This window comes from Phaseolus vulgaris, chromosome 9, assembly GCF_000499845.2.
Source record: "Phaseolus vulgaris cultivar G19833 chromosome 9, P. vulgaris v2.0, whole genome shotgun sequence".
Taxonomy (NCBI): domain Eukaryota; kingdom Viridiplantae; phylum Streptophyta; class Magnoliopsida; order Fabales; family Fabaceae; genus Phaseolus; species Phaseolus vulgaris.
This window is the reverse complement of record NC_023751.2, coordinates 35614721-35627982: the sequence shown is the minus strand read 5'-3', so window position 1 is coordinate 35627982 and position 13262 is coordinate 35614721. Positions and strand designations below refer to the sequence as shown.

General features: G+C 33.5%; 2 protein-coding genes and 1 long non-coding RNA gene across 5 annotated transcripts; 2 read left to right on the top strand and 1 right to left on the bottom strand.

The window, feature by feature from the left end:
• Positions 1 to 307: 307 nt before the first annotated feature.
• LOC137820758 (mitochondrial outer membrane import complex protein METAXIN-like) lies at positions 308 to 5705 on the top strand. The gene is made up of 6 exons (XM_068625000.1): positions 308 to 589; positions 878 to 1209; positions 1407 to 1483; positions 1628 to 1688; positions 3373 to 3541; positions 5202 to 5705. Exons 1-6 carry the CDS (start codon positions 424 to 426, stop codon positions 5387 to 5389), a joined length of 993 nt encoding a protein of 330 aa, XP_068481101.1. The 5' UTR covers positions 308 to 423; the 3' UTR covers positions 5390 to 5705.
• Positions 5706 to 6821: 1116 nt separating this feature from the next.
• LOC137820759 (uncharacterized) lies at positions 6822 to 7875 on the top strand. The gene is made up of 2 exons (XR_011082680.1): positions 6822 to 6961; positions 7663 to 7875. It is a non-coding gene; the product is annotated as an uncharacterized lncRNA (long non-coding RNA).
• On the bottom strand, positions 7448 to 12829 carry LOC137820757 (protein ALTERED PHOSPHATE STARVATION RESPONSE 1-like). Of its 3 annotated transcripts, none has more exons than XM_068624997.1 (5): positions 12493 to 12829; positions 10685 to 11969; positions 10177 to 10388; positions 9131 to 9354; positions 7448 to 8294 (listed from the first exon to the last, which is right to left on the bottom strand). In XM_068624997.1, exons 2-5 carry the CDS (start codon positions 11862 to 11864, stop codon positions 7580 to 7582), a joined length of 2331 nt encoding a protein of 776 aa, XP_068481098.1. In that variant the 5' UTR covers positions 11865 to 11969; positions 12493 to 12829; the 3' UTR covers positions 7448 to 7579. The 3 variants fall into 3 exon arrangements, with proteins under 3 accessions (XP_068481098.1, XP_068481100.1, XP_068481099.1); XM_068624999.1 differs by having other exon boundaries at positions 12460 to 12532; XM_068624998.1 differs by lacking the exon at positions 12493 to 12829 and adding an exon at positions 12337 to 12459.
• Positions 12830 to 13262: the final 433 nt, after the last annotated feature.

Genomic DNA, 13262 nt, shown 5'->3' with positions numbered 1-13262 from the left:
TTATAAATTATTATACAATTTTCTAACAAAGAAATGTTGATGATAGTGAGGTTGAGTGAGAATGAAGGTGATGTTTAATTCTGAGTAACATGAAAAAATGTATTGGTATATTCTCAACCACCATAATAAAGAAGAATCATGTTAGTTTCAATCATCATGATAAAGGACTAAAATGGGTATTTAATACCATGTAGAACCTTTAGTAAAAAGGTAACACAGCTGAATAAATAAATAAATAGAGAATCTGGATAAATAAAAAATATTTATTTTTAAAATTGATAAAATAATTTGGAATTGACCAAAATACACATTGTACAAATCCAGAAAGGCCTAAACCCTTGTTCTGTTTCAATGTAGCTAAGAAACCTTTTCAGTTTCAGTTTTGTGTTGGCCCATCATATTCTTCATTTCTTCTTCTTCTTCATGGCAACAGAGGTGAATGAGAGCACACAAAGGAACACCCTTGTAGTTAGAAAACCGTGTTTTGGCCTCCCAACGGGTTGCCCTCAATGCTTATCTGCTTACCTTTTTCTCAAGTTCTCTGAAGTTCCCTTCAACTTGGACTATCACCCTAACTACCCTGATTCTGGTAAACCTCAATCTTCATTTCTTTTATGTGAGGAAAGAAGCAATGATTGTTCATTTATCTTAAGCAGAATAGCCTTTTTATCTTCTTTTTTTTTAAAGTTCTGGCCTTTTAGTTATTTGATTGTGTTTGAGGCTTCTGGGTGGGTAATCTTACGTACACTCATACCCCATCTGATTAAGTTTCTTTCTTTTGCTATTCTTGTTCTTTCTTGGCATATGGGTGTTTCAATTTGTTTGATTGTATCATTTTAATGTTATTTTCATTTTGGCTGAATTTTTTGGTGTTTAGATCAGATTCCTTACTTTGAGATTGGAGATTGTGTGGCGTATAATAATGAGAAGGAGGGGATCATTGAGTGCTTGAAAAGGGATGTGGGTGATTTAGATAGTGGAGTTTCTTCTCTACCCGATTGGATACCAACCAAAGTGTTGCTCACCACATGGCTTGCTGATGCACTGGAGTATGAACTGTGGGTGGGATGTAGTGGTTCTTCTGCTTATAAGATCTATTATTCTGATCTTCCCTGGCCTATAGGGAAGGTCCTCTGTTGGAAGAAAGCTCTTTGGGTGAAGCAGAAACATGGAATAAATAAAGACAATGCTGAAGCGAAGGAAGAAGAGGTTAGTTTCTCTTGAATTTTGATCAGTCAACACTTGAGACCAGGACAATTTATCTGTCCTGTTCCATTTCTAAATCTTGCATACAGAATATGAATTTTATTTAGTTTTCTAACCTTCGGTCCAATATTTTCCTTTTATTTAACAATGTGTGTATTTCTATGATTTTTTTATCTTATGGAGCTGTCCCTGGTCAACAGATTTACGGTAGAGCAAACTCTGCATATGATGCTCTGTCGACTCTCTTAGGGGAGCAAAACTACCTTTTTGAAAACAGGTTCTCTGCTGGCCACTTGAAATGTTATGTTATACACCATTATAGCAATATGTGCTACTATTTTGGGTTCCTTTCATATAGAGATCAAATTTTGACTTTGAACTCCTGGTAATGTATTTTGTATGCTATATCCTGTTTATGCAGGCCATCAAGCTTGGATGCTATTTTTCTTGCTCATGCTTTAGTTGTTCTTCAAGCTTTACCTGTGAGTGAAGTTATATTATAATTTACGCCCTGCTTTTGATATATATATATATTTTAAGATAACATGGATACCCTGACAACTAATGAGATGTCGATTTGAATAAGAAATCTGTGTGTTGTGGCATGTGTTCAACTGTTAGCATTTATTTGATAGATGATTTGCTTTAACACAGGGAAGAATTGTAATCATTGAATCTATAAGTACTAGAGTTAGGATCCCAGAATTATTGAGTACAAATCTAGAATTAGTAAAGTAATTCATGGTTAAGCAAACTTAAAGCTGAGAGTTTGAAAAATTCTCTGTCTGGTGAACGAATTCATTTCCCAATTATATTGAAGTTACAACATGTTTATATAATACTGAGACTAGAGTCAATAGAATCTAAACTGAAGATGTTATCAGACTTTAAGTTAGTTAGAGAAGCCATCTGTCAAATATCTTCTTAATCTATTCAACTACTGCTGTTCTGGTAAAGTAAAAATAAAAGCCAGAGTAAAACTATTTTCCAATACTTACTAGTCTCGTAATAGAACTATTAAAGTAATTATTGGTTATGAAAACTTACAGCTGAGTTGAGTGCGTATTGAAAAACCACCAACCAACCATGGTTGGAAAGTGACAGTTGCCAGTGGGGTGCGTGAAAAGTTATTATTCTTTTGTGTTGCTGTAAATTTGGTTGCCTGAACTGAGTGTAATTGATGTTTTGAAATAAACATCAAAATTTCCTTTGGCTTCCTAGTAATGGAGCCTTTAATTGTGTTAGTACAATTTATCCGACTATTATGGAAGAAACTTGTAGAAATTGGTTGATTTCTTTGGTTAATCTTCTCTCCAATACAGGTTTTGTTACCACTTTGCAGCAAACAGCACAAACTGTATTTAATAACAGAGGCTGTTGAACAACAAAAATAATAGTCAAATCTTATGCTCCCATGCATGGTTATCAAACTCGCAAGTTAACTCGTTAACTCAGCCAAGTTTACATTTCCACTCACCCTGGGTGAGTTGACTGGGAAGCAAACTCATTTTTGAGCAAACTCGATAGACTTTCTGTGAACTTGGCTGAACTTGCGAGTCTGCAATTGAAACTTGCTTCTTGCTGAACTTTTATTCCATAGGCACCTTCTTACTCAATGAAAAACCCTTTCATTTCATAGCTTTTCTTAATATCTCAAGTATATAATTTGCTCCTTCTCTTAACTCATTAACTAGGACTGTATGGTTGGCAAAAGAAGCGCACATTTAATAACCTTGTCTTGAATGTGCTTAGTAAGTATGTCAATACTCAGGTAAAAAGTTATGGGCTAGAAGTGAATTCTTACTGCAAAAAAATGTCATTACCTAGTATAATTGTATGAAAGAAGGTTAAATATACAAGAATGATAGTTTGTTGTGATTCATCATTTCCTTTGTGTTGGGAAATGTTGTTCTTAAAGCATAACTGGATAATGGGAAATACTCATGAATGAGGAAACTTGTGCAGATAATGCTGTCTCACAAGTGTCGCAAGTCCTTTGCACTTTAACTGTTTTTGCACTGTTCCACCCTTGAGATACCTTTTCAATTTTTTCTCCTGACATAAGTGCTGTTTGTGGATAGCAGCAATTGTTTACTAGAAGCACTGCAAATTATATTTTTTGAGGCGAATATTTTAACTAGAATTGCTGCATTTTTGTACTACCAGGAATCATCAATTTTGCGGGCCAACTTTTTGGAACGTACAATTTTGGTGAGATATGTGCAACAATGTAATACAAAAATTACAGAAGTCAGTGCTTTTCCTTCCAATTATCCAGATTTTAATGCAGAGCCATCGTCATCATCATCAGCTTCTAAAGGTCGTTCAACTTCAGGTAAGATATTTTAAGGATATCTTAATTAATTTTCTATAAATTTTTTCCTCAACAAGTGTCAGACTAATTTCTCATTTATACATTCATTTGTATTTTTCCATTTCTTGGTGACCACACATTTTTTAACATATATTTATTTTGGTTATTCCCACTTTTTGTCTCTCCTTTAAAGTTCAATTGGTCATGTTGCAGTATTATAAAATTTTCCTTTTAAGCTTGCTAGATCCCTTGAGGTCACAGCCTTTCTCCATTTTAAACCACCCAAGTTGTATTTTCTGTGACATTTTCATTAATTATTCCATTATTTTGTAATATTGATCACAGATACTTCAATTTATTTATAAACATTTATGGCATCTCTAGTTTTCACCTATACATCATTTTCCTCTTGCTTCTTAATAAAACTGCAATGCATCTACTTGGTCTTACTTCTGTACACTTTGAATTCAATGTTTGTCTCCAAGGACCAAGTTTAGAATTAACCTCTTTTGTTGATGGCTCAATCTAAACTATATCATCTGAAAAGGAAAAACATACATTTAGGGATAATCTTTTGTAGGGATGGAGCCAAATAAAATTTTATTTATTATTTTTTATTAACTAGTAGGTAAGTTGTTATATTTTATGATATTAATTTCAAAGTATAAATTTAAAGTTTGTCTAAAGAAATATTTTAAAATTTATATAAAGGAAATGAAATTGAAAATTGTAAAAAAAAATTGGCCAATTAATTAACAGTGGGTGACAACAAGACAGGAAAAAAAGATCAAGTCACACAAATGAAGTTAAATACATAAATTCCACTGTAGGTATAAAACTAGTGCCAGAGAAGAAAATTTGTCAGATTCTATGGCAAAAGCTCTCGGAAAATGATGTAATAAGTAATGAAAATGTTAAAATTATACTGAATGTAGTTCTGAAATATAAGAAATTCAATGAAAAACAAAGAAATACTATAATAAGGTTTTACCCCAGACAACATCTTAATGAAACTTGACATCCAACTAGGTTGGCACATTAAAACTTCATCAATCATGTGTTACCAGAGTAAAAGATGCATTGAAAAAAAATAAAAAAAAATAGAGAAAACAGAATACATCAAATCATGGTGGCCAAACCAAACCCATGGGTAGGACAATCTAATCAAACAAATCTATATTCCAGCAGCTCAATTTCTAAAAGAATCCTATCTAATACCATCTATTTATTAAAACTTTTTTTCTTGCAAACAAAATGTCTACTGTCATTATAAAACCTTCTACAGCACTTTTCTTGGCACTTTATTACATGCTTTTTTTTCAAGCCAATAGAAACCATTTGAGATGCTTTCTTTGCTTGGTTCATTTTAAAACCATTTAATTTGATGCCTTGAAAGCCATGTAAGCTTTGTCCTATGTAAATCGATTAGATTAGCAGAATGAGAGAACATGGTTATATTCTATTTATTTACATAAGAAAATGTGAGGTTTCATTTCAAAATGGTCACTATAAAGTGGTTTATATCAAAATTATAGTAAAATGCACCGAAAGGCATGCCTAAGGGGTCAACACATCTTGATGGTTGAGGTCTAACGAAGCATCTTGATGGTTATATTGCTTTGTCACTACTTACATTCTTTCATTTTTAATGTAGTTTGATTTGCCATTTTTTTCCTCTCAGGTTCAAAGCCCAAGACTAAACCTAAAAGAAAGCCACAAACAAAGGAGGAGAAAACCTTTAAAAGAAGGGCTAAGTATTTTGTGGTAGCACAGCTAGTTGCTGTTATTCTTTTCCTCAGTGTCAGGTCTGGATTTAGTGACAGTGCTGACTTGGAGTTAGACGATGTAGGCTATGATTTTGATGAATGAAAATGCATTGACTTGTTTATCTTCCTCTCAATGACAAAGCCTTAGGCTCAATGCATGTTGAAGGTGTGCATCATTTTCTTGTGTATGGTCCAAATTTAGGAGTATGGAAAAGTACCATTCACATAAATTTTTCCCAGAGGATCCATTTTTTCTATACATGAATTGATTTCAGTAGATTGATCATTGTTTAAGAGTAGTAGTTATACTTTTTCATTGGATTATGATGCAGGTTTGAGTTGTGGGAAATGAACCATGACCTGAGATTTCTCTGGGTTTGTAAGCCTTGTACATAATTTTTGGGAGGATTTTCTTACTATTATATTGTGCATATCTGCGAAGGATAAGAATAAAATTAATTTGAAATGGATTTATTTTGTTTTCAAGCACCAAGAAAGATCACATATTCAATTTATTCACTATGCTTTTCTTTTATAATTTTGTTGATGGAGAATTTTGGCAATTAGTTTTGAAAGTGGACCACCAGTTTTAAATATAATTAGTTTGAAAACACAACATTAATTTCAAACATAATTAATTTGAACATTTTTTACTAACAAATAAGATCTTGTAAAATATAATTATACTATGTCAAAATATTTTAAAGTTAAAATACTCTAAAGGATTTTTGATTAATTAATAATAATTTTTTTATTTTTAATTAGGTGAATGTATCTATTTAATGTAATGATACAATTATGTTCTGTCAAACTATAATAACTATTTATGCCAAATTAAATAAGTATAAATCTTATCTTAGTTTGAATTCTCCCATTGGATAAAAGTATTGCTATTTAATGGTGTTGGTTGCATAAGTTGGTGAGCTATTTAAGATGTAAACATGCTCAATTTGTTTTCATAATAAAGTTACCATTGACAGTACTTTTACTGCCACTGAAAATTTTCTACTTTAAGAAACATGATGAACTTTTTTAGAATTTTGTTTATGTAACTTTGTTGGTAAATATTAGTATAGTTATTATTCAATTAAAAAAACAAAATATAAAAAATCTCATTTTATAGAAACATTTTCTTAAAAAATATTACAGGCTAAAATTATGAAATTGGTTCTTGTTATACAATTCCCCACAATACTCAAATGCCTTGAGTAGCCAAAATTTGATAATTATTGGAAACCCTAGATTTTGGTGCTTGAAGTACTTCCAAAACATTTGTACAACTCTATGCCATTTTCTTTATTTATCTTTTCTCTGTTTAAAGCACTGACATTAAATCCCTAGTTTTTGGTGCTTGAAGTATTTACAACACTTCTATAAGTGTAACATTTTTTTCATTTGTTTTCTTTTTTGCTTGAAGGAACCTATTTATAGAGGTCTAGTCTTCAAATTAGTTGTTAGAAGGTTTGCCGAACTTGTTGAAAATCTAGATATGTTGTCATTTTCATTGCAATTACTTTTTGACTGAGACTTTGACCCTGGAATCTTTTCTTCTGATGTTCTTAATTCTTCCTTCTCAACATCATTTATTCTTGAATCTTGAATGTGACTCAGGAGTAGTAGCTTGTGGATTTTTGGATTTTTTTTCATGAGAATCTTTGGCAACTTCTAACAACTGGTATTTTACTATTCCTTGATTTTTTCTGCTAAGCTTCCATTTTCTAACATTTCTGATCTTATACAATTAATGATGAGGCCATACCTAAATCTTCTTACAGCATTATGTTGCTTTGTTGACTTATCATTTAATAGGAGATTGAGTAATGATGATTTGACCCTTCCCAATAGACAAATTATAAGGTCTTAAGGAAACAAATGATTAATAAAGTCTTCAAATTTGTAGATGATTAACTCTCAATCTACTAACCATTAACTTTTATGATGTGATTTTTGCATGATTCATATAAAATATAGTAAAAAATTGTTGGAAATCCTTCTTGGGAGTTTTTTTTTTTAAATACTGCATAAAATCAATTTGGACAAACTTAAAATTTCGGATGTCTTATTTATAAATGGATCAAATTTGAAGAGTTAAATATTCTTTCTAAAAAACTTCATCTATTTAGGAACCAACATGATGATTTCAAAGAAAAAATAAATTCAATTTTAACAAAATATTGGGTGCAATTGCCCTTTGCTATTCTACCTTTTATATTGGTTAGTTAAATACATAATTACATTCTCAGACACCCATTTCTAAACAAACCTAAACTAATTAACACAAAATATGAGACAGCTATGTTCTGGTGTTGTTGCTAGAAGTAGTATTTTGACACTTGACATTGTCCCATTGCTTGACAACTTCATTGTACCCATCAGCAGAATCCAAAGCAAACTCTGCCAGTGAGCTAATAGCAACAGACATTCCAGCACAAAGCACCTTAATAGCAACTTCAGCCAGTTTCTCTGGAGCCATTACCTCTTCCACCTCACCAGCTTCCACAAGTTCCATATTACCATTATTTTGTTTTGGTCCAAATGAGTTTCTCCTAGAATCTTCTCTTAACTGATGTGCATAGAGAGACCCCATCCCTGCTGCAAAAAAGTCTAAGCCATCAAGCACTGCCTTTTCTTGTATGGCATCTAGGCGTCTTGACCACTGAACACAGAGTCCAAACAAAGGGTGAGTGCCACTGGACCTACGAGGAGAGCATGGTAACTTGGATGCATCAGGCTCAGATCTCATGCACCGAAGAAGCCATCCAGTTAGTGCATGAATGTAGGATCTTTGAGATGTGATCCATGACTCAAAGGCGTTTCTCCAGTTCCTTAACTCGAATTCAAGATTGGAGGCTGAACGAGCTAGCCTGTTTGGATCTATCATTAACATGGAAGACTGTTTCCTAGCATGTAATTTAGAATAAGTGCCAGCTAGAAGAATCTTAGCTTCATCAAGGGTTCTCTTCTGTTTCTGATGGCATTCTGCCATCACTTTCCACATCTTTTCCAGCCTGTCATTTGTATAATTGAAGAATCAGCAAGCATGATGTAAGCAAATATGGCGGTGCTAGTTTCATATATGATATATCTGCTTTTCAGAAGGCAAATGTAGGTTGTTTTCTTTAAAGTGTTGCTCATGTAAAAAGTAAAAACCAGGAATATATATAAAATAATATGGTGGTCCTACAAATCTAGACAACGTTAAGTAGATGTTAAGAGATTTGATGGCTCCACACCACTTGGGTTTCACTCAAGAAGTTGATGACATAGATTGATAAAGGAAAACTCTAAAACTAAGTCACCAGAAGGTAATGAAACTGTTTTGGTTCAAATTTTAAGTGTTCTCAAACCACAACATTCAAGTTCAGTCTCATTGTTCATAATAAGAGATAAATCCTAGTTAATTGTTTGTTACTTCTGAATTTTAACTAATATTATCTAATCCTTTACTATCTTCCTCAACCAATTTTAAGTATCACAAGCAGATATTCGCTCATCTTTTGCTAAGAACCAATTTTAAGTATCACAAGCAGATATTCCCTCATCTTTTGCTAAGATTATGAGTAGTTTTATTAAATCTCTATTAATGATTAATAGGCGCCCAATAACCGACTCTTAGGAGATCAAGCTAATTAACGGTAGAGAAACATTTCAGAAATTTCAACTATATAAGTCCTTGAAAATAACTTTATCAGAAATTTCAACGATCTTTCTTAAAGGATCAAATGAAAATACTAGAAGCATGTTTGAAGTCTGAAAATACTTCAAACTTTGGCCTAAGGGTTTTGGTTTAGTCTCATCTAAAAATCAAAGATAAATGGGGGCATTATTTGACATTTATACATACCCTTGCACCAATTCAAGAAGTTGGGGATATAACTCTTCATCCCTTAGAGTTTCTATTCGCCTTGAAATAGCTTCAACTGAGTGTATTGAAACTGTTATCTGGGTATCTAGATCTCTAATGGCTGCTCTTGCTTTATCTGCACAAGAGGGGTCCTCTCCTCTTAGATCAAAGTTCCTGAGTTGCTTGCATTTCTTCTCATATGCAATTCGGACACGCTCTCCAGACTGTTGAAGAAGAAAGTGGCCACAGTAACTAATAAGTTTCTAAACAATAAAATAAACCGTATGTGATCACAAGCATAATGACCTGTAATGTAACAATAATAAAAAATATAAATATTTTAAAAAGTACCAAAAGAAAAATAACTGAATATAATTTAAACTGTTGAATTGATCTCTGCTGTCCTTTTTTCCAAATCCTGTTACACATCTATAAAATGGTTTATGCTCGTTAGTTAAAGATATAATGCTTTTTCATATTATGTTGAAGTTGAACCTCTTTTATGATTACTCAGATGAGAACTTATTTTATTGGCAATCTAGTAATATCCATAAGAACTAAGAAGAGGAGTATTTTCCATTGATGAATCCATAACATGAGAGAATCATTGATTTTGTTTATATTTCAAGGGTAAGGCTATAAGAATCTGAAGGAATTTCTAGACAAAGAGTGCTAAAATAACATTCTCTAACATTCTTCTAACATACACTCTTTTATTGGTTAAAATTCATTGACAACTACAAAATCAGGAGAGAAACCCATTAAATAAGTGACTCCTATAAACATGATTTTCAACCAATGGCAGAGAGTGTGCAACTAGCATTTCTCTATTCTACAGGAGAGACTTACATAATTGAGAAAATGAGCAAAGGACTTAAGTTCTGAACTGTTTACAAGAAGGAGCATAAGCATCAGTTTTATTAGGTTATTTTTAAGTAGCAAAACTATCTGTTTCGAAGCACATCACACACATAAGAACTTCAATGAAATCCTTTTTTCTATAAATTTGACTTCCTCACAAACATAAGATAAGTTCAGTAGCATACCCTGACTTCTTCGTAGAGTTTCTTCTCCCATGTATTTAATCTGTCCAATGTGGAGTGGTGACTACCTGATAACATACAATGTTCCTCTGAGAGACCCTTTGTGCTGTCACAACCTTCCTTGCCAGTGTTTGAACAATTTACCAAATATCTTGATGAAGACGAGCGTGAGGAAGCTGATCGAAGCAGAGCTACCGGGTTCAATAACTTTGATCCTGTTAATGAAATAAAATTCAAATTAATATTTATGAAAATTTACAGATAAACACTGACAGAAAAAAGAAGATTCACTAAAATCATACGAGGAATTGGAAACATGAAAAATCATTTCTGGATATCTTCTCTGTAAATAAGATTTTTACAATGGAGTTTATTATCAAACTTTAGGCTGCCTATTGATTATTTTCCATTCATAAGGACTTCACTCATAATTCTAACTAATATGGAAAGTATGAACATGGAAGTACACTCACAACAAAATATAAATATAAACTGTTTGCTTTAATCAAACCTGAAAGTTCACTAGAACTCAACAAATATTGAGATTTCTTGGCCTCTAACAATGCTGCAACGTCATTAGCTGCATTGTAGACGATTGTGAATTGAGTTTCAATATCATTGATCACTTCTGCCATGCTTGTTGGCCTTCGGTTTACATAAACAGTAAAACCCGGTGTTTCTTCCACAGCTTCTTGCTTACCAATTGTCATTTTTCTATGGCTGGATTCAATATGACCAGCAGCTTGAGCTTTTGATACTTCAAAACTTGCACTTACATGAGCTTGGGAATCTTTGGCAACATGCTCAGTTTCATCTTCAATATCTGTTTCTTCCTCCTCTTCCTCCTCCACTTCTTCCTCCTCCTCCTCCTCCTCATCATCATCATCATCATCTTCAACATCTTCAACAATAACTTCTTCTTTGGAAGAATTCATGTTGGGTCTAGTTCTTTCTTCTGCTACATTTCTCTTTCCAACACAAACTTCATGTTCAGTTTCATCTTCTTCCAGGTCTGGTATTCCTTCTTCTTCTCTAACCTGCCTGAGTCCTCTGTATTCATCGTCCATTGCAGTGTGGTCAATACTTTTTGCAGGATAACCATAGCTGTCCAAAGATGAAAAGGGGTTCCAAAAGAAATCCCATTGGGAAGCTTGAGGTGAAGGGGGAGGGATATTAGGCCTATTATTGGGAGAATAGGCAAAAATTGAGGGATTCACTGGTGAGGATTGCATGTTGAAAAAGCCATCAATGCCATACTGCTGCATTGGAGAATAATATGTCTCAACACGGACCATTTCAGGGGATTGAGGCCTTTCCTCAACTGAAATTGCTGGGTTACCTCCAGGCCTAAGGTAATTCACTTTCAAAGTGGAGTTTGGTCCGATCCCAAACTCAATAGCTGCTGTTGTTGCAAAGGGTTTTGCTGATATGGGAATGAATCCAGGGCCATTTTTCTTCTTCACAGGTGTGAAAGGTGGGGTGATGACCGTGTCCAATGAGAACTCACGAGGCTCATCACCTTCAATGTAATCGCGAAGTGCTGCTGAAACTCTTTTCAGAGATTCTATGTATGCTATGTGTCCAGTGGCCAATCGAGTTCTTTGTTCAACAGCTTCTTTGATGAACTTCTTTCTGTCCCTACAAAGCTGAACAGCCTCTTCATCATCCAACCTTGAATGTGAACATCCCATCTCTTCTTAGTCCCCTATGAATGAATGCCTCAAACTTGCATTGAAAAGGAGACCAAAGGATAACCTTTCCTTATGCCTCACCACATTCATACAGAAATCATAAATCTGTCACAAAAAATAGAGAAAAGTTCATCAAACATGGGTAATCCCAGAAACATACATACAAAATAATAGTATTATATTAGAAACAAATAAACCTAACAATGCCAATGAAGTTGGATACTTTTCTTCATTTACAAGCCAGAAGAAGGTTGATGAAAACACAGGCATGCTTAACAGTCTACCAGAATACAAGAACACAACTTTGCATCTGGGATTTTTTTTTTCCAAATGTAGAAATAAAATCAGAAGATCGGCTTAAAGCCTCCCAGAAAACCATCTTCAAAATGAGCAAAAAAGGGCAGACACTAAAGAACAGATTAAAAAAAGAACAAATGTAAATTAATAAATATAAATTTGGGAAAATTCATACATCAATAAAATCAAAAGAGAAAATCTCTGTCTCTCTCTTGCCTCCCTCCTTGTCTCTCTCTCTCTACACACTCACAACAAAAATACATAAAGAAATAAGCAGATAAACATAAAAAGAAAGTACTCATTTTCAGCAAGACAGAATTTTGCATGATACCCTTTCTCAGTTTCTTCCTTCTAACACAGACAAAGTGTGCATACTGGTTAAAGAGGAGAAGAAGAAGATGAAAAGGGAGAGGAGGAATAAAGGGTTGGATGGGAGGAGCGCTGGTGACAATGAGGTGAAGGAAAACGACAGTGTTTTGATGAGGAAGAGTGGTGGAAAAGGAATCAGTGCAGAGAGAGAAGTGTGTGTGAACAGAGAAAGACGTTGAGAAAAAGCAACGGTCAAAACAGAGGGATGAAGAAAACAAGTATACTAAAAGGAGAAAAGAGAGAAAGAAAGAAAAAACAAAGTGAGAGAAAATTGAAAGCTTTGGTTTTTGGTTTCAGGTTAAGGTTGGAGAGCTAATAAAGGAAGGAAGAAGAGAGTGTGAGAAGTGAAGCTGCCTCACTCTTTGCCCTCCATGTTCTACTTAATTACAACACTGCCACATGATTTTGGTTGAAGCTAACTAAATCACAAGTTTTGTTTTTTACTTTGAAATTTTTGGGGGAAAGTGACTGGTCAAAATGTGTGATTAGTGGGACCCAACACTATCTTATGCCTCATAATGTTCTTACCAACATTACATGTACCTATGAAAAATATTAGGTCTTATGTTTTTAGATGGTTCAATCAATTGGGAATTATTGGATTTGGACAATTTGCTACTTGTCTTTTCATAAAGTTTTTTAAAAAATTATAAAAATATTAATTATTTTACTATTCTAATTTCATTCAAATATGTCATATGGTAGATGAATTTAAGAATAATTTGATTTTAA